The 22467-nt window shown below is 42.6% G+C and overlaps 1 protein-coding gene across 1 annotated transcript in view; it reads right to left on the bottom strand.

Moving 5' to 3' along the window:
* mdga2a (MAM domain containing glycosylphosphatidylinositol anchor 2a) overlaps positions 1-22467 on the bottom strand; it is a 168836-nt gene that overhangs the window by 95036 nt on the left and 51333 nt on the right. Inside the window, exons 2-3 of the mRNA XM_030047533.1 lie at positions 15280-15419; positions 8195-8369 (exon numbers count right to left, since the gene is read on the bottom strand). Of these exons, the coding sequence (XP_029903393.1) occupies positions 8195-8369; positions 15280-15419 (315 nt within the window). The remainder of the gene's footprint in view (positions 1-8194; positions 8370-15279; positions 15420-22467) is intronic.

The following is a 22467-nucleotide window of genomic DNA, read 5'->3' on the forward strand; positions in this document are numbered from 1 at the left end:
TAAAGTAGTGATGCAGAATGGAGTCAATGGAGCGATAGGGGAAGTTACAGTATGCTTCATTGTTTGCTGCAGAGTATCCTAAACGGATTTAGAGGACGATGGCCTTGTTAGTACTGCAATAAGATACTCTAACATAGCCTGTGGTAACGCTAGCTTGTCCCCGAGACTTTCTCAATGACTGTTAATGGGTGGGAACTCAAAAAAGGACAAGGCTCCTGGTTGCTCCTCATTGCTCAAGTGAAATGCTATCCAGCCGGGCGAGGTTACATTTCAAGTCGACAGCGTTTCCCTCCAGCCAGATGAAGTCATCCTGTAATTAAACATGCCATCAGTTTTGGGTCTGTTTAAACACTTGCTTTATGAGCTAGAGCTGTGCTGCTTAGGACTGCTGCACCTCCATCTTCCTTAGTGACAGCGCTTTTCCAATTATGCTGTCTTTGGGGGAACACAGGGTATCAGTCTGTGTGTGTGCGTGTGCGTGTGTGTGTCTGTGAGAGAGAGAGAGAGAGAGAGAGAGAGAGAGAGAGAGAGAGAGAGAGAGAGAGATAAATGGATGGGCAGACGTCAGCAGCTACAAAACAGAGCCTCCAGCCCCTCACTGCCTCCCAGTGATGGAGATGAGGAAATAATGAGCCCCAATAGTGCTGTGTGTTTGGGAGGTGGGGGGGTGTGTGGGTGGGTGCGGGAGGATGCTGGTGGTGGTGGTGGCGGTGGGGGGGGTTAATGAATCTCCTCTTCATCGTCTCCTGGAGACAGCGGCGTCTGCCTCAGCTCATCTCCTTTCGCATTCATCTCCCAGGAAAACAAGAAGGCCACAAACCACTCCTCTAAATAACACCACCCAGAAGCCCGCCATTAGCGCTGGAGAGCAAAGCGCTGCTGGCATGATTGAGCTCCTTTCAGGTTTCAGCTTTATAACCTTCTCACTTGTCTGGTCCACCAAAGGATTAGGGAGGCCTTTAGATTGTCTCATTTAAAAACATGTTTAGTTTATTATGTTTATTTTTTTAAAGAAATAAATGGAATTTTGTCCATCGGTGATCTGTTTAGGTTTCAAAGGGTTAATGTAACCAGCACGCTTGAGCTTTTTATGTGCTTTGGGGGTGCAGAGTATGCATGATTGGAGTGAGTGAGACTCTGCTGACTTGTTATCACCGATCTGTGGTAACAATGCTGTTGTAACTGACAGAACTGGGCCTTGACGCAGCCACTACTGGTTGATGCCTGTTTGACTTCGGCTGTCCTGCCTGGTGCATGAATCAGAGCGCGCTGGGGAGACTCGGGGCTCTACATGACCTTAACAGTGCATACTGTGATTTCCCTGAGCATTGTGCATGGCAAAACGTATTGCACACACACAAACAAACAATGGGACAAATAGAGATGTTCTTCCCAAGCACCTGATAATGTGATATTGATCCTCATTGGGAAATTCTCTTTTGGTTTGGCCCCCTTTCTAAGGAGGTCAGACTTGTCTAACCAAAGGTGCATATCGTGTGCTCAGCGCATCGTGGGTCTGAATCCTTACCGCGACCTATTTTGATTCTTTCTCTCTCCCACCCCCCTTTTTTTTTCTCCCTCTTAAATGGTATTTTTTCAGGGTTGCTCCTTATCCAATGTGAGGGTCTAAGGACTGAGGATGTATTGTTGCAAATCCCCTTGAGACAAAATTGTCATTTGTGATATTGTGCGATACAAATAAAATGATTTGACCTCACCATCTTTCCTTTCACCCTCAACAGTGTACATCTAATATAGCAGAAACACCTTAAAAATCTCAATTTGACTCACCTTGAAAAAATCAATAGCCTCTAAAACTCAGTAACAATCTAAAAATAAAAGCAGTTTCCTTTCTTGTCTCCTTGGCCTCCTTTGTTAATATAAGACCTGATGGTTCTACATTACGTTTTTAAACAAATCTGTATCCGTCCTCATGTCAATGTCCTTCTACCGACTGCGCTTTGAAGTGCTACAACCCTTTTAATTTGAGCCGTCCCTTGAGACAATACAACACTTTGTGATCCCCGCGCGTCTTCTTCAAACAACAATATCATTCCCTGCCGGTAAATAATGATTTTTGCCCAATAAATTGCTGCTTTATAAATAAGTCAAGATCAATCATTATTCAGACCTTGTCATTGGAGTATTGTTTTTCGTATCTAACATGCTGACTAAAAGCTAAGTAATTACCAGCTGTCAAAACAGCATCTGGTGTCTGGCCCAAAGATAATGTTAGGAAACCAAAAAAAGAGATAATAAGGAAATTCTTTACAAGAGACCCACTTCTCCATACGTAAGAAGTGTATATTTAAAACTTGTGATGGGGTGAATAAAACAGAGGTGGAAGATGAGCTGGACCCCGATTAAGAGCCCCTCCCTAAAGGAAGTCCTTGAAAGAGTAATGGGCAGTCGTGAACCGGCTTTACCTCCATTAACCACGCCAGCAAACATTTACATAATGTACACATAATGTGCTGATTCATTCTGTCCTGATTCAAACAAGGCTCAGATAACTCACCGTGGTCGGATTGCACCATTCATCACACCGGGTCATTTACATCCAAAAGCACTTAAGAGCCACCGCACATATATCTTTGTCTACATACATTATGGGATATTTTCAGAAGATTGTACAATACATCATACATTTTATCATACATCATATCATACTGTATAAGATTATATGAGGCAATATATGGATATGCATGTTAAGAACAACAGGACAGTAAAAGCAACATCATATCCTCCTTATGGTTTTATAGTGAATTAGTGCTATTACTACACCTTATTGTATCTCTTTTGTTGCATGTGGAGTAAGAGAAAAGCATTAAAAGAAAAGCATTATATAACTTTGAGAAGGTCCAACAAGACTAACAATTACATTTTCATTCAGTGTGACTCATAACTAACCCTATTGAACCTGGCACCAGCATCTAGCTGCTTCCAATCGAGCCAACTAATCAATAGGTTCCCCTGAGATCACCATCCCACACACTGCCCTCTGCATATGCACCATTATATTATCTACTCACTTCTGAACATATTCTCTGGGGTCCAGAGAGCACAAAGTGCAAATACCAATAATTAAGGGACCTAATGGAATGGCATAATGTCTAAGTCTAAAAGCCCTTTTTTATCACCTTTTTTATGTGCTGTGCTTATGTAAGTCCATGTTCTTTCTGAGCTCCTCTTGCTGTGCACACACATTTGCCCGGGCACCTTGCAGCAGGGCCGCAGGAGCCGGACACCCTGATGAGATAGGAAGCGCCACTTCTAGTGACCGACTGGATAAAGCAAAGCCAGTACGGCTGCTAAACAAACACCATCAGCTGCTGTTTGGTCTCTGAGCTCCTTCATGAACTCACTCGATGGAAGGCAAACATAAAGCAGCCACACTTCCACAAGTCGCCCTGCACAGTGTTGCAGAGCTGAGGAGGCATACGCCAAGACATGTTAAGCCGTTGACATGTGTGTCTGAGTCAAGACCTCACTGGTGGAGAGTGTGTTCATGCATAAGCACAGGGCTTAAACCCAATAGGCACCTTCTATTTTCTGTTCCCTCGCACACGCATGGTACACACGCATGCACACACACACACACACACAAACGGCCACGAGTGCTTCTAAAATCTGGCTGAACGCTGCAGTTGCCAAAATATGATTCAAGCTTTAACTGTGGTTTGTGTGCAGACAGACACACACACACACACACACACACACACACACACACACAGCTTCTTCACTAAAACTCTCTGGCTACTGCATTAGCAGTGTGGCCTAGGAGCTGTAAGTCTTTCCACAGATAACAGAGAGAAAGCAGGCCATTGTCTTATTCTAATCCTTCTTTTGAAGCAGTGTAGTGAGAACTATCAAGACAGAGGGAAAATGAGTGTGGAAAGCTCGAGTAAAATACCTGTAGCCAAGTAAATGATTTCTAGCATTAACACATCACCTGTTTGTTATTTTTTTTCTTATGCTATTCCGCAGCCACAGACAAACTAACACTCGTACCGAGCCGCGGTATAAGCTGACAACGTTAACCGCAGCTGCCGTGCATTAACATTAACATACAGTCCGAAGCTACAGACTGTTTCTCCTCGCTGTTAAACAGTTATTCTAGCAAACGGAGCAACGCATTTTTCTCTCACCCACGCCCCTCTCTGCACAGCATCTGTGTGTTCTCACAATCCAGTTTTCTATTAAATACTGTTAGGCTTGTTGAAAGTACTGAGATTTAAAACACTCCTTTATCAGGCCCTTTAAGTGCTGAACTACACTGAGCATGGCTATGATAGAACAAGCTGTTCTCTTATTTATTTATTTATTTATTTATTTTTTGCTTCAACTGTCATTGTTCTCTTTTGCTTTGACTGAGTTTATTGGACACACTGTAGATTGGGGCACCAACAACTGCACTTCTGAATCGCGCAGATTTTAGTGTTTATCAGCACAAAGGAGTCACTTGTGTCACAGAGTTGTGTCTTCGATGAAAACAGCACTATCACTTTAGTGGATTAAGATAACGAGAGCAACAATTTTGGGCCTGTCATTTATTGTTACATGAGTCATAGGTTTCGAGCCGACAAAATAAATTCATAATTGGTTGTTTTACATGCCCTTAAACAAACTCCTTGCTCTCTGTTTGTTTTTTTACCCAGATGCTTCGGTGAATAGTTTCTCCGCCTTACCTCCTTGGCAAATCTCTCTTTAGATGTATTGTGCTGGTGATGGTCAATGAATTCCCTGAGCCTGCAATAAGCTGCCGCTGCAAAAGCTCAAAGTCCTTCTCAATCAGTCACTCAGTGAAACATTAGATGCTGCGGCAAAATTAATGCAGCTGAAATTAAGTGAAAACACTGAAAAGACTCCCCTGTAGGTAAAAGAAGCTAGCGTCTTAAGCTTAAAATCGATCAGCGTAGGAGTTTGGGAAAGGTTCTTTATTAACTTTGGAGAGGACCTTCCCTACAGACCTAACTGCAGACAAACACAACTGAGGTGTCAGCAGGTATAAAATGTGCTTAGATGGACTTCTGAGCTTTGTAAATACGTTAGCTTTGAGCTGGCTATAGCTAATATCAGCTCCTCTGGGCTAGAGAGGTCAGTTATTACCATTAATTATCCCTTCCTGTCTTTGTCTGCCTCCCACAGTCAGCTCTGAGAACAATCTCACCTGGGTGATAAGTTTGGAAACAATCTCTCTTTCTCTCTCTCTCTCTCTCTCTCTCTCTCTCTCTCTCTCTCTCCCTCTCTCTCTCTCTATCCTCACCTCCTTTCCAGGTGGCCTTACTCTTCTCTTTCATTTCGTTTTATTGAAAGTGAGTCAAGGAGGCGGCCAAGGCCTTTATGAAGAAGGAAGGTTGGGGAGAGCACACACTAATCTAATAAAGGCGCATACATGAATCAGACCTCTGGCGTTTATTTTTAAAATTGAAAACAAGACCCTCGATTCCAAAAAGAAGAAACAAATAAACGGTATGGAAAGCAAAATGAACCACAGAGGAGAAGGTAAAAATATCATCAGGGTTTTATACCCTTTAACATGTGCTAAGTCCCTGTCTCTGCACAGTATCCTCCTGCCGCTGCAATGGAGCTGCCCACCCTAAGTGCCGCTTCTATTTCTGAGATGTAAACAGATTGGTATGAACACAGACACACCAGCAACATCTGAGAGAGACAGCAAACATAATTCAAGGTGTTGTTGTTGGGAGGCCCAGCTCCAAAACACCAATTTTAATACTAATTAAAAATCATGACGGTAAAACACTAAAAATAGCATGTACTGCAAGAGGCCCATCAATTAAATTCACCCCTAGGGGACAGCTGTAACATTTCTCAGGAGAAACGATGTGCTTTTGCTAAATGCACACTACAACACAACACCAGCTAATGAAGCACACTGTGATACAAGGCCACATGCACGGCCTTCATGAGGCAAACATTTTAAAATACCACAGTGTATCACATTATCTGCATAATATATTTCAATTCCATTCAGCTGCTTTAAGGTTTTTTTTATATCTCGCCCTGTCAGTATATGATGTACGTACATACAGGAGTCATACTGATGAAGAGGTGGTCATATCCCACACCACCGATCACCACCGCCTTATTTGTCAATTATTTATAGCACTATGCATGAGCTTGTTTTTGCTATCAGCACAGAGAAAGAAATGGGAATGTGATGTTGCCTGTGTTTGGTGTCATAAACGCTGCAGTGCAATATGAAAACCTCAAGAGATGAGTTACATGGCTTATTTCATGCTACATGCATTCGTTATCTCTGCTTTTTTGATGCACTGGGGAAACAAAATAACACAAACCTTGGCGTATTTGATTTGTCATATACACAAATTTGCAATTTTAGTGCACTGCATGCTTTTCAGTCAGTTGTTTTCGCACCTGGTTTTCAGGACCCAGAGCGCCGCTGGTTTGCTATCCTACCATGTAGATAATTCCAGACTCTCAGGTATGAATCCCCGATTAATGGGCTAGAATGTAAATTAGCAGGGCTCTGGGTCTCTGTGACCAAGATTGACTGGGTTGTTTGGTGATGCTCTCGCAATTAATGGCTGTGTATTATCGGAAAATAGTTTTGCACCAACCGCGTTATCATGACAGACGTTACCTATATTAGTTTATCTACAACAGCACGGAAAACCCAGATCTGAAAATGCCAAATAATGAAGCTCATCAGGAAAATCACACTCCAGTCTATTCTGTAATCTGGCTCTGTTCCCTCTTCATCTATTCCAGCTCTTTAATGCAGCCAAGGAGAAATGGCGCACTGAGGGAATGAGGCTCCGGCTGTCAGCTGCTGAGATGCATTCAGCCCTGCTCTCCCCACCACACCAGCTCTCTGCTAAGGCCTTCCACAAGCCTTCTAAACAACCCCTGCGCAAGCCTTCAATTCCACAACCTCTGCACATGTCAATCCAAATAAACAGGTACATGGGCCGTATGTGGCACAGACACCAAGGGGCAAGAATAAGACTTAGACAGGAAGGCACAGAGAAATAATATATGGTGAGAGAGAGAGTGAGGGAGCGATAGACAGAGCGAGGTGGGACAGAGAAAGACGCCCTACACACAGGCAGAGTGTGACAGAATGACGGGGTGATTGGCAGATTGCAGGGGTTTTAGATGCCAAATGAAAGTGCCTTCTTTTACTTTCCTAACCCCTGCTGCACCTGTCTGCATGGCAGAGAAAAGCAGAGGCGGGGAGAGGAGAGGAGAGGAGGGGAGAGGAGAGGAGAGGCGAGGAGAGCATTTGGCCTGGCTGAGGTGCCTCTCATATTGACTGTGCAGCTTGGCAAAAAAAAAATAAAAAAAAAAAATGCATAATTGTTGGTGGACCTCAGTGGAAGCTGAAAATCGAAGATCCCAGATAACTAAAACAGACTACAAGTTTTTAATATCTTAGCGGAACCTCGCCGACTACAAGGTGCCTGCATAATACTCAGTGTACATTAATTCAAGATGTGTCTGTACAGTGAAAAAGCCTCGAGAGGCGGAGGTTGTTTGAGGGTCTCGCTGTGATGCATGAGCACTGATGTGTTTCTCCACTGTCCATTTAAGTGATGGAGCGGGTCGATCAATATGGAGTCACTAAAATCAATAACACTACCTATTTTCTTTGATGAACGCTAATGAGTAGCTCCTACGCGCGGCATGCACATATTTAGATATGTAGAGGTTAGATAGAGAGGTTGTGCTGTAAGTGATCCACCCACAGAACAGCGATTGCTTTGTTTGCCGTGGTGATTTGGCTGGTGATAGGTAGATCGATAGGTAGATAGATAGACAGACAGATAGATAGATAGGTATATAGATAATGTGGTGAAACTCAAAGCATACGACAGGTAGACAAATAGGAGACACTTTGGTTAGGTCATCAGTCCACTGCAGGACAACAGAGATGCATACTCTTATTAACTCCTGGAGAGAATTTTGCATTTCTAGTCGATCAAACAAAGGACAAAACCCAAACTCCATGCAGAGTATCAAGGTCGTTCAAACTAGAGGCTTTATGAGGCAACATTACAATCTTAAGTAAATCTTGTGCCCTTGTAAAATTTGTTCCAAAGACCAAATAAAAAATACTAATCATCCTGAAAGCAATCAAATTCCTCAAGACTTTTTAAACTGAAATCAGTCTGCAGTCCAATGTGCTCTGACAGCCAAGTATGAGACTTACAGTAGACATCCACCCTGATGGACTTGATGGCAGGAGAGCCAAGGCCGTTCTCAGCCTTGCAGTAGTAGCGACCTCCCTGGGTCCTCTGGATCTTTGCAATGTGCAACGTCTCGTTGAACACACTGGAGTCCTGGAAGCGGTCAGACACGCTGCCTGCTGTCTTGGTCCACCGGATCTGGGCAGGAAAAAAGAGCAGAAGGCAATTATAGCAACAGATATCCTCTAGACCCCACAATATTTTAAAATTAGAGTCCAATTTTGATGGTTCAGCTGAGAGACTATGCGTGCTACTGGACAGATGGATCATACTCTGTGCAGTTTTAAGTAGGAAGCAAATACTATAGCTTATATAGTACAAATCTGGATCATGGATTAGGGGCAAGATATTGTCTCTTTATATGTTTGACTGCGTTTTTAAGCTGCTCTGTGTTTGATGCAATGTAAACAACAACGAAGGAGATCCTGCTTTAAAATAAAACGGTGCCAAAGCTGCTGTCATGTTTTGACTCGAGGAACAGCACAGAACAATGGATGACCGGATGGCGGAAAAAAGTCCTTCTCTGACTTCCTCCTTTCCCCTGTTCCACATAAGATTGACCTCCATGTGGCCCTCTCAGCTTGAGTACCTTTCACTAACTGATGAGACCCAGTTAGCCTATGGCATTGAGGCGTAATGAAAGGTGAAATGGTGTTACTCTCCAACATGAGGTTGTAATTGACTCTCCATCATCTCCCTCTCCCTGTCCTCATTAAAGCATACAGCATGAACAGGTACTGTGACAACTGTGGCCCGGGGGCCACAGAGACGGAACCACGAAGCATGGAGCTCCATTCACAATTCCTCATCCTAAGTAAGCCACAGATGGACTGGCTTTGCCTGCAGAGCCTCACATATCTCTGCCTCAGCAGGGGAGGCTATGAATTAGAATTCAATATCTCCACACTGGTTGGTGATAGCATCGCCTTGGATACTGATAGCATCCTATTTTACAGAGATAACATCAGATGGAAGGGGGATATCATAGCATGGAAGGGTGGGGATTGGGTGCTATCTCGGGAGATTGCTGCTGTGCTAGCTGTGGGGTTTTTACCCATGTTCATCTCCTACCTTGGGATACGTCTGTGTGGAGTTTGGTCATTTTCGAAAGAAAGATTGAGAAAGGAAAGCGGGGCTGGAAGTGGGGTGGAGATTGGGGGGCTGCTGGCCTAAATCCTGATAATGGCATCATATTCCAGAGGCTTCTTGGAGCTTGAAGCTGGAGGAAAACACGAGGAAACAATTCACATATAAACTAAAGTTTATGATTAGACTTTCTAAATCTCAGTCTGGCTTGAGGTGTTACTATTCAGAGTGGCAGAAAGAACCCAAATAGCCTGAAACTCATGGACAATATGTGCTCTTCTATTTTTTATTTTTTTTTTCTTTTCATTGAGCCCTTGCTCCAAAAAAAATCAGCATCTGGTCTATGCTTTTGTGCTGTCCCTTTTTCACAGGCTTTAAGTGGGTATATTAACATTAAAAATAAATGCTTCTAAATTGATAGACTGCACAGAGATGCCTTCAGTCGCCCTGTTTCAAATGCTTCAAGAGACATCCTGAGAAACCACTCAATGAAAAACCCCAACTCAGCAAATGATCGATGCTAAAGCCCAACAGTGAGTAAATCTGGGGCCCCTATTATAGCAGTTAGGGACAGCATGAGTTCAGCAAAACAAGCCTTGAAGTTAAATAAGTTATGAGCATAAATTAGATAGAGCAAAGTTTTTGAATTCTCTGTCACTCTCTTACAGCGCTCCGGATCCCCTCATGCAAATACAAAGCGAGCTGGCTTATGGCGACCTCAGCAGAATTCAATATTCTCCCAGCTTATACCCCCATTCATTTCCTCCGCCTTTTGTGTAAAGAGCTTTGAGTTTTAGGAAAGCGCAGTATCAATAAGTGCATTGTTAGAGTGACACTAAGAAGTGGGTATTCAAATACCCTTCATATTTTCAAAGGGGAAGTGCTCCTGTTTGTTTCACATGGTGGTAGACCACATTATCAGTGAGCTTTCAACTCTCCCTGTACCCTGAAGCTATTTCCATTCCTCCTCTCCTCTGACTTTTTACATCTGAGCACCTCTACCCACAGGGGAGTCCTGAAGTGTGCCTGGTGAGAACAGTTTGACCCTCTTCACTCTCCTTAGTGCAATGCAAACACTCTCAATCTGAGAGGAGCTGGTGGATTTGAGTAATATGATAATTGCTCTTCATAGCCCACTGACAATCTAGCTAAATTTTTTGTCTATTTTTAATACTCCTACTATCCCATTCTTTTGAGGAAACACATAAGCCGCCTGTTAGTATAAACTGGGGAATAATCCTAACTTCTAATACGTGATGTATCGCATTATGATGGTGTTGCAGTGGCATAAATCTACTATTCAAGTATCCTCTGATTGCACACGCTATAACAATAAAGCAACAAATTTGTTATATCGCCAGAGTTACACAAAGAAATTATGATTAATCCACAGATGTGTTGTGTTTTCGCAGTCTCACAAGGGTTTCATGTTTGTCCCTATGTTGTATGGAAGAGAGGCTAAAAGTTCCCATTTTGCATATTCAATGTAAAGCAAAGCATTAAAAAACATGGAACCACTTAGCTCTCTGGGAACAGGCAAAGTCATTACAATGATAATGTCATTCCATGTAAAGTTACAGACATCCCAATAGAAAGATCAACATTTGCTTACAAGGAAAGTAGAACCTCGCCTATATCTGTATCCAACTGAAAATCCCAGCAGCGTTTGAGATCACACACACAGCGATGTCACGGCAAGAGCTAATTAAAATGCACACGGTGTCTGTTGTTATGCAGGGATCATATGCCAGAGCACGCGTCTTCTGTGAATCTCTCATAATGCCTGCTGTGACGTTCCCCTCTCCTAACTACAGACTGGTTTTTAATTGCTCGCCATCTTTTCTTTTAGGCACTGATGGGGGTCTTTGCAGCTCAGTGGTGCAGCCAAGTGTGGCCAAGCATGACAATCAAGCAATCAAAGGAAGCAACAGGGGGTCCAAATCACAAACTGTGAGTGCACAAACTCCACAGGTCTATATTAGAAAATACTAGCCCTCATATACAATTTGAATGACCACATGTTACATTACCAAAGTCCTTCACACTGAAATGAAAAAAAAAAAAAAAAAATGTAGCATTACAGTACAACAACTGCAAGCATGGCTCAAACAGAAGCAATAACCGACATATGAGTAGATGATAAATCCGATTTTTTTTTGCTGATGTTGCTTAGCTACATTCGGCCCAGTACTGCTGTAGCATTCATGGTGCAAGACAATAGAAGGAACAGGGCAGCTAATGCCCTCAAAATATAACACCTGTCAACATTATGGAGTAAAATAAGGGAGATTGTCTTGTGCAGGTTGACACCCCCCAAATAAAAAGTTGCATTTCAAATTTCCACTGCAAGGAGAGCAGGGCATCCACTGCACAGCAAAAACAGCATAAAAAATATGGCAAGACTAGAAAAAGATTAAAACTATGTTTTTATGGCCCATAAATAATCCTGCTCATCTGTGAATCCTCATGCTGCTGTTCTCCTTCTCCTTCTCCTTCTCCTTCTTCAATCTTCTTCTTCTTCTTCTTTTCGTTTTACTGGCAGGTGCCATTTGATGTTATAGCTAATGTTCTACATACTGCCACCTGCTTTAGTGGAAGGGAATGTGGGAAACACATCAAATAATCGCGCTGGTTATGCCACCATTATTATTATTTTTTTTTTTAGAAGGACAAAAAAATAAAGGAGATTTACAGAAAAATATCTAAACAGGACAGCAGGGAGGAAGGGTGGACTGCACTCTTTTGATCAGTGTACGGACTCAAGTGAAGCAGAGGAGAGAAACTGTGAGACCGTGTGACCCCTTGTGATTGTTTGTATGGGGAGCAATGAAAAGAAAGAAGGTTAAATCATCTTCAAAGGGGCCATTCCCTGCCATAAAAACAAACCCACTGGTAAAAGGAACCATCTGCCAAATACACGACGCTAGGCACTTTCAAGACAGATCACATATGCCAATTGGACTGTGTAAAAGAAAATATCCCTAGGCCTCAGGTCAGCGTATTTGTACTCGCTGACCCCTGGCTCTGTGGGCTGAATCTGGCCGGCCGATAATTGAAACAAAAAAAGGGTGTTTGCTATGTGGCGTTTCTGGCTATTTGAGCCTGGTTCTCAAACAAGGTAGTGTGGACATAATGGATGGAGGCCAAGGGAAGGGGAGGCGGGGGCAGATGACTTCATCATCAGGGACTCTGTCCAAAGCATCAAAGACTGCGAGTGGCGCTTTAGGGTACCGAGCGAGAACATACAAACAGATTTCTGGACATCCAATACGAATTAGCAATTTATGGTTATTTATGGTTATCAAACATAAGAAGCCAAATAAAGTGAGCGTATATTTGTTTTGGAGAAACTTTCATAGAGAGATGGGGTGCGGTGGCCGCTGCTGGGATTCATTCCACACACTGTGCGCCTCTCATCTTGTTCCCCACACAGCCCAGTCCCCCACGTCCTTCCTATGACCTCTGCATATTACATCCATGGCAATATGACTTGACATCGCCCCTGAGCCAGACTCACGCCAGGACGCCCAGTCTTGCTGGACAGCCCACAGTAACACCTTGACATGCCAACCCCAAAGGGCAGAAAGAGAAAAGCACATAATATATAACGTACGACTGACTGACAGGAACATATATTTATTTGACAATGAAATTGGAACGCAGACAAGTGCTGCTGCTGCCATGTATGTGCGTGCATGTCTGTGTGTGTGTGTGTGTGTGTGTGTGTGTGTGTGTGTGTGTGTGTGTGTGTGTGTGTGTAAGATTTTATTATTAGAAAGCCTCTGTTTTTCCTCCCAGGTGGGTGGGCGGATGTGCACAGGACTGACAAAGAGATCCACTGTGAGAAAGCTGCTGCCTGGTTGGACAGAATCCAGAGACTCCATCAGTGGGAGGGCCTGAGGCGGGGGGGGGCCCGTGTAATTTAAGGGAGTGTGCATATTGACAGACATACGAAGAATTAAATGCTGGCGAAATTACCGACCATAGCCCCATTTACTCTGTGGTTGGCCCTTTGTGGTGCTGATGTTATACTTGGCACAACATGTCTCGGTCCATGCATTATCACTGCAGCTAAAGTAGCTCAAATTCAGGGAGTGAGTCTGAGGTCCACACAGTAATGGTGAAAAGGCAATTTTGTGATTTGCTAATGCAGAACAAATTGAAGCCATTTACAGTGATCGAGTAGTGTGATTTGGCACCCTGTGATGTTGAGGATCCAGATGGTGAGGGTGGTTGAAGCTCTGTATTGTGTGCACGGTTATGGAAATTGTTCAGGGATTTTTTTTTTTTTTTTTTTTTTTTTTTTAAAGTTTGGGATTTAATCCACAGCACTTTTTAAATAACCCAACAAAGAGCTTCCACTCTCCCCTTAATCAAGAATGGGGACAACGAAAAGTGCACCACAACCTTTGCAAAGTGTACTGATTACTTTATGCTCATATATACTCTTGAAAGATGAAGAGGTTCAGCTAAATTAAAAGGCAGAAAGACTAAAACTGTAGCTAGCGCACAACTATGAACTTGCTCTGAGTATTAATATTTAATTCTAATGAAAAGATGAACTGTTATTATTAACTTACAAGCCTTTCCCTGATGAGGTTGTACATCCCTCTGTTTTTCCTAGCCAACATCACAAAAGCAGCCTGGGGTCTGCTGCCACCCCAGATAACCTCCTCAGCTTCCTAAACCACTCAGAATGAGTCTGTCCCCCCGCCGGTCCCATGCCACTACCGGAGGGGACAAAGCTGACGCATCCCAAAAGTCCAGAGAGATACAGGCGAGACCAGCCCTGCCAGGGGAGCCGCATGAGTCTCATAATGACTCTGTTTCAAAGGAAATCCTGCTTCTTCTGCCACAGCCGTGCAGGCCTTTTGATCTCCCGCTCTCCCTCTCCCCCTTGCTCTGCTCTTTTTTTTCCCAGAAATTCTAATTAAGAGGAAAGACAGAGGCGATGAATGTGAAGTTGTCCCCCCTGACGACAGAAGGAGATGAATGGTGTGTCTGAGCCTCTCACTAATTTAAGAGGCCTCACCTTTTCAATTGAAATATAAAAATCGATACGCTCTTTGCTTTGGCGTCCAAAGGGGAAGTGTACAAACTAATGGGGCTGTGTATCGATCAAAAGGGGAATTATATTAATTAATGTAAATGAGCTTAGTCCTGTCCTGAGATACTTGCCAAATTCTGTTTAATTTGTGTTATCAGGCATATTGGAAACAGCGTTCAACAAATGTTCAAAAGGTTAGCGTGTGCATCTCCTGCTTGAATTAATAAAAGAACAAAATGCGATGCTTAGGTAATTTGTGGCGGAGCTGACATTTATACCTGCGCGCATCAATTTATTTGGTATTCTATATCCAGGGTAGGAAATGCGAGTGGATGCGGCCTTGATTCTGTTCTGCTCTCTCTCTCTCTCGGCAGATGGGAAAGGCACAACAAGAACAAATCAAAAGTTTCTTCCCTTCAAAAATGGTACAAGGCTTTAATTAGTTCAGATCACAGCGCTGAAAGTTTTGGAAAAGCTCCTTTCTGGATGATGAGTACCCACTCTCCCTTGTGTACTCGCACAACCAGGGATCCTATATACAATACAGAGGCCTGTTTTTTTTTTCCTATTCATTATGTTTTGCTAGGGCACATACTTCGGCTGTTTTCTGCACACAGGCTCATTAGACGTAGTGGTCTGCATCATCAGTATGCAGGTGGACAATGGAGCCTAAACCATCAATAATTGAAGACATAAAACTTAAGCTCATTTAGTCTGGAGGTACAGTATGTGGTGTGCCGCTCAATGATGCTCGCACGAAATCAGCAGAGAGCAAGCGAAAGAAAAGGAGACAGATGGAAAAAGCAATGGATGGCACCATTAGCTTCTTCTGTCATGATTTCCTTTGGCATGTTTTTGGAAATCTTTCCATGATAAGAGCAGATGACTTCATGCTGCAACAGCCCATGAGCTCACCTGTGGCCGGGGATGTCCCGTGACTAGGCAGGTGAGCTCCAGGGTCTCTCCCTCTCGGATGGTGTAGACCCTCTCCGTGTGCCTCTCCTCCTCCACGTTACAGGCATGTCCTGAGTGTACGATGCGGACAGTCGGGGGTGCTGTGGAGGAAGAAAGCAAATTGTGTCATTTTTCTGGTCATTTCTGAAGGAAGGAGAAATTTGGCATAATAAACAATACATTCACTAGGAGGCTGACCTGCTTAAAATAGGGCTCTTTCAAGGTAAGGTGATTTAGGTTTACACTGCAGCTTATGTGAAATAACACACAAGATTCAACCCCTGTTTTACTAAAACACCCATTTTTTAAATATTTTTGACACATCAAACACACTGTTGGTATTACTTCAGGAAGTAAATAGTTTTGTTGCTTTATTACAGACCTTCAAAAGCTGCTAAGTGGTTACTCTATTACTTGTTATAAAAATATTTCATGAATATACTTTTGTGTTACCAATTGTAAAAACATACCACTGCAATATAGATTCTGATGCCAAATGTCAAGGTGTTTTTTTTTTGTTTGTTTGTTTGTTTGTTTTGTTCGTAGGCTAATCATATCCCTAACATGGATACATACAGTAGATTTCATTTCAATTTGCAGCATGCTATGCGCATAAAATGACCCCAAAAGCTTTTCTTATTTTTTTTTTTTAATATTGTCTTTAAAAAAACAAACCAAAAAATTCAAACTTCAAAGACAAATATATTATATTAATAGTAAACTCAAAAATGCATATAAAATAAATAAACTTAAATAAAAATAAATAAATAATTAAATAATTAAATTAGATGATAACTTTGGTTTTCCCAGACAGAGGTAGATCCACATTGACTGGCCCTCTACCCGGAGCATTTGTATCCAGACAGGTTATCAGTCTAAATAATGGCATGTGTCAAGGGGCCACATTGTTACTGTCATTGATTTCTGTCATTTTGACTCAATATTTGACCCAGCGACCCACTACCGGGGGAGACTTTCTGATACACCTCGGCCCTTGGGAAGAACGTTATAGAATGCCGATGTACTTTTCTGAGGATGAGTACGGTTTGGGCAATCGATATTGTTCCACTCTTTATCAAAATGACACTCAAACAGAGTCTTAACTCAATTAGCCAGAGTGTGCATAGCAAGCAATTCAAATGCAGTGTCAAGTACACGACCCACTGCAAACAACCGATGGCAGGCTGCAAAACAAGCTAATTGTCTTGCTCGCTCTTACTCCCATTCATTTGCTTGGTTAGACACACACACACACACACACCACCACACTCACACACACAAACACACACACACGCACACACATCGCTCTCCTTCAAGTCATATGGGAAACAACTGTCAGAACAATTTGATGGTTCAATACAATGATTTGGATATGTTCACATATTTCAGTTTGCTTGAAGACATTACACACCATGATTGAATTTTTTTTTCGCTAATCCTAATCAGCTTCGTCACACTGAAAAGACTATTTAGTGAGTAATGTTTTTTTTTTTTTTTTTTTTTTTTGTGACCAAATATTTATTGGTTTCCCCCCCCCCCCCCCCCCCCCCCCCCCCCCCCCCCGCATTTGCTTTCATTATGGAGCAGACATTGCATAACAAAATCAAGTAGCTGAAATATTGTGTTGACATTGCATAACACAACTGCGTCTATTCACTAAGGTAATCCTATATGCAATATAAATGTACATACATTTGCATTCACATAGAGAAATTGAATGAAATACCAAAATAAATGATGTAAATAATGCAAAAAGGGAATGTGTATCCAGAAGCAAAGATAAGCACATTAGTGTGTTGTGACATAGCCAAACTTCTAAAACAAAAAATTTGATATCATTTTCGAATGATCCAGATTACAACTTCACCCGCACCCTCCCTCCATGTTTTGACCCCCTCCCACTCCTCCCCTGAAACCTGAGTTCTTATAGCTCTTTTAAACTAGAAAAATATAATTCAATTTTATATAGTCATTATTTCTCCTCTCTTTTTGTATTCCATTTTGATTCCTCCTCATCTTTCCTCTCCTCTCCCCTCCCTCTCTCCCCCTTAAATATCAATGCAGGAGATACAGGAATGAAGATACTGTGGCTTAACCAAATTTTACCATATGGGTAAATCTAGTATAAATCTAGAATTAATAGGTCACATGAAGAGCAATACATAAAACCCTGAATTGTATTATGCTATATGAATATAACTGTGGCAATCCCTACACAATGTAGTTATACAATTTAAAAAAGTGGCAATAATCGTGATTTTACTTTTTCCATTCCAACAGCTTCTGTCGCCTCAGCCTTCATACCCCGTACTCCTCCTTTTGATAATTCTAAAGACAGAGCATTATAAAACGACAAAAGCCTGTGAATAATGTTTTGTAATGTTAATTTTCACAGTGAACAAATCACTGCAATGTCAATCGCTAAGAAACAAAAAGATCCAGTCTACATTTTGTGTTTTGTCATAGCAGTGATGATCACTGAATGACTGGTAGTAAAATAATATTTTTGTGAATTTTACTTGAAAAAGATGAGTTAAAAATTACAGTTTTATGCCTAACACTTGACTGCAGATGTTTCCCAAGGATTATGCTTATGAGGACTAAAGGTTTAACCCAGCCCCGCCCTCATGTACAATAAGATGTGGATCCCAGATGTGAAAAAGAGAGGGAAGAAGGGCACACTTTATGTAAAAGGTCCAAAAGTATCAGATCCAGGGAGTTGTGATTGTAAAAACAAGGTTGCATGGAACCGGCTCCTGATAATACTAGCATCTGCTAAGCATTTATTCCTCTTCAAGTTCCATGATTAGTAAAGAGGTTTGGGACGGGATGAGTTAGAGAGATACTGAATCTGATTAGGCAGAGGAGAAGAAATAGAGGGGAATCAAGCAAAAATCACAAGGAGTGTACAGCCTGTAATTTGCCTTTTATGCTGGAAAAGTAGCTTCCTATGTGGGCCTCTCTCGGCAGACTCAGCCCCGGCAGCAGAGTTTCACAGAGACGCTGTACGCTCAGCCCCTATCCAGTCTGCGATGCTAATGAGCGTAGCGACACTCCTCCCTAATGCTGCACTGGGAGTCTCAGCCACAGTGTATCCTTAGCCACGCGCTAACCATTAGTCCCTCCCTGCTACCAACCATGTTGTTTGTCTCATTCATGCTTCCCCCTGCCTGTTAGCCTGATGCCCTTTGGTGCCTCTGTCTAAATTTCATTCGGACTGATCAACGCTGAGATTGATGCTAACTGGGAGATGGTTGCCAGCAGTGGGACTGTCCATTCCTTCTTTCTTCTCTCTCACTCCTTCAATCTCTCTCTCTCTCTCTCTCTGTCGTCCTCTCTCCATTAGGAGATGAATACACTGGTGGTAAATTCCATAGGGGGGGATAAGGGATTGAGAAATGGGCTCAGTGTAAGGGAGCTTCACGCAAGGCTGCCACTTAAAACAAAGGAGGCTTAGAAACAAGACCCCAGGGCACCGGCCGAACAAAGTACTAATGCCATTTACTCCAATAAGCCAGTATCTCTGCAGCATACTATCAGTCCTGGAGGAAAGTAGGGAAACACCCATAATTAATGGTCTTCTACTGCTACTGCTGTTACTGCAGCTACTACACACACATATAAACACTCACTGGCACTTACAAATGCACACAAAGTACTGAGCTTAGGCAAACACCGACAAAAGCAAATAAGACTCTCATATGCATATAGAGAACCAAGGCCCTAATGTTCGCGCAGTTACAGATACACTGTACCTCTTCCATGGCCAAATGAAGCTTGCCCTCCTCAATCATGTGGGGGACAAACTAAAATCATTAGCATTGCTCCACAGTTTCCTTTTCGTTCAGTTTCATAAAAGCCACTTACCACTCCATTTGTCACTCACTGTATGCGGCACAGATACCTAACTACAGGTAATGATACATTTATGCTGAGGGATATTGCGTTGAGGTTGCATGGAGTGATTTGTCATGGCAATGACAGGCCTGAAATAAAATATGTCCTGGTAGGGGGGGGACAATGACAATGACAGGAAATGCCACTGAATACATCAGTAACACAGCAGGCCAGGCACAGCTGGTTACATTCATTACCATTTTGACTTTATCCCTCACAAGTCCATTATCTGGGCTGGAATATTGGTTTATACACTGGTAACATTCATATCACAAATGCATAAAGTCAAAACACAAAGCATATACCTATTACCAGGGCGAAATCTGGCAGTATTTTATTTTTGTTGTGTGCTTCAATTTTAGTTTCTACACAGCAGTGGCGAGATCAAGGATAGGTAGAAATGTTGCTTTTGTGGCCTCTAATCAAACAGGCCAACCATGCCTGTGTTAGTTGATAATAGCACAGAATCGCTAAGGCTAAAGCCCTGGACAAAAACAGAAAGCCTCACACACTAGTTTTAACAAATGTACCAATTGTTCTCAATGGCTGCGGGCAAACTAGAGGCGTAAAGCGGCAAAACGATTTAACGCAGCTCCCAGCTTCAGCTCAGATCTCTGTTCAATTTCAGACCATAAATGCAGGGAATGGGCCAACAAAATGCAGCACCTGGCATCCATGGACTACAGGAGTGACCAGCTGAGCTTCTGCAGGGGAAATAAATCCATATTCACCTAAACCAAGGCAGCTTCCTTTAGTATCCCAGCCTTCACTACAAGGTCACACCCTAAGCGAAAAAATTACAAGATGTTTACTGAGTGAGCGGTCACGTTTATTGAACAGCAGAGCAGAGGTCACATGGGAGCAATGAGCTGGGAAAAAAAAAAAAAAAAAAAAAAACAATTACACTGGTGGTACTTTTGTATGGTAATTAGCTCTTTTCAGTGTTTTTCCTCCTTGTTGTAGAATTGGAATTGGTATTAGACTCACATCTGCCATTCACCCGCTAATGTCACAATTGCAAAACAGTGGAGGGAAAACTCATTGGTAAAATGTGGAGCGAATCTTCGCAGGCGCATGTTCTTAAATTAAAATTTTCTGCTAACAAGGCAAATTGTTATTCTGAAATCTGTTGCTTAGTCAGGTTACAAGCATTTGCATGAACTTCTTAGAGCGCAAATGTGTAAAAATGTGCAATGAGCCATGTCATGAACCTGCTATGAATGCAGGTTATGATATGTTTTAGGGTGAATATGCATCTATAGCTACAGTGTCATAACCCTGACCCCCCAACCACCCATGCAGCCACCTGCAAACACACACACTTGAACAGGGAGAGAAAGAGAGCAAGAGAAAGAGAGAGAGAGACAGACAGAGAACCTCCTGCAGCTATAAGATAAAAAAGGAAGCGGAGGGGCCAGAGGCTACAGGCAGAAGTCTCAGATGTGCCGCTCCTCCACAAGTCACATCATTCCCTCTCTGCAAAAACACACAGGGAAAAGAGAGAAGAAAGAAGAGGGATAAAGAGCGAAGGAGAGAGACTGCCTCTGCACATGCAATTGTACATGTTCGATTGTTAGTTTGTGACTATTTATTTGTCCTTAGTGTGTGCGTGTGTGTGAACCGCGTTATGTTTGAGTGCGCATTATGTCCTTGTGTATTGAATAAGCAGCTCCCACTGGAGTGCCTAGCCCTCCCTGGCCTCAGTGGGGGAGATGGAGACAGCTTTATCCACTACCGCCAATGGAGATTAAATTGGATTTGGCTAAAAGCAGCACTGTCACCAGGGTTCTGGAGTGCCTGAGTGGCAGAGAGGATTCTTGGCATTGGTAGAGCCTCTAAATTTGACAAACAAATGAATGTGAAAAAACCAAAACAGCTGGGGCTCGTTGACGCTGCGGGCTTAATGTCCTCAGACCAACCCCTGAGGGCCACTAACCATATCCTGCTAGTTTTCTGGCTCCCTCATCACCTCTCAGACTGGGGGAACCAGATAGAGTTAGAGAAAAGGGAGTGTGCAAGAAAAGGAAAGAGAGAACCATATGCAATATGCATGCGATAACAATAAAAAAATAATTGTTTCTGTCATCCACCAAAGCCATTATCGTTTCCATGCCAGGACCACCATTGTGGGGAAATAAGCTTCTACTTGCATATGAAGGGACTGTGGAGAGAGAAGCTCATTTCAGCTGTATGATAAAACTGCACAATGCCAACATAAAAGAGCATAGTAATAACACATTAGGAAGTTCAGCATAATTAAACTGTCTAAACAAAGCAATGCTGTCAAATTAGATGTGACCCACATTCCAAAAGGTTGACAGGCTCAGAGAAAAAAACACGCTGGTCTAACAGCACCGGTCAAATATATTTTCAACTCATCCCTTCAGCGGTTGTTCATTTTGGGATCTAACAGACAAAGAAACATTCAATATGCAGTGGATTTTTCATTCCACGTTTTATCATAAAAAATATGGTTTATTTGAATGGTTAATTTATGGTTTAATTTATGAGTAAAGATAGCACTGGTTTGGAGTTTTCAGATGATGTGACACACACAAATAATAAAGGTTGATTGTATAAAGGCAACTATACTGGCTGTTTAACAAGGCTGAGAACAGGTGGATGTGGTTGGATTTGATGTGAATTATATTATTTTCTCTGATTTTCCCCAGACCTCACAGCTCAGGAAATGTAATCTCACTCTACCTTGCTGCCCTCCCTACTGTGTATTTGAGAGTCTTCTCATCCATGTGGCCATCCATGTGTGTAAGGCCCTGAAATGGTTTGCCAGTTCAGCAGCACATGCATATTATTACATCACGGGTTGTCAGACCATATCGATTACACACAGTAATGCACTGGCATGCACTCCTCAGCCTACACTGTTATTGTAAATGAGACTCTGTATGGATCCAGCTTCGCACTATCAGCACAGATCATCTATCACACAGCGTGTGCTGTGAGCTGAAAAACACAGACATTCATAAAGTGCAGAGATTGCAGCACACACACACACACACACACACGTGCGCATGCTCATGCACGCACACACACACACACAGACACACACACACACACACAGGAACAGGACATCTTTCTAGGCCAGCAGAAATGAAGACAGGCCTTATTAAAATCAAGAGCGATGTGTCAGGTGGTCTTTTTGTGACACAAGGGGACAAACGGATGCTTGCTGCTAGAAACTGGGCACTTCAGTTGGCGTTAGCTCATTAACACAGCAGAGGGGTTTGTTTG

This window comes from Myripristis murdjan, chromosome 24, assembly GCF_902150065.1.
Source record: "Myripristis murdjan chromosome 24, fMyrMur1.1, whole genome shotgun sequence".
In the NCBI taxonomy this organism is placed as follows: Eukaryota; Metazoa; Chordata; class Actinopteri; order Holocentriformes; family Holocentridae; genus Myripristis; species Myripristis murdjan.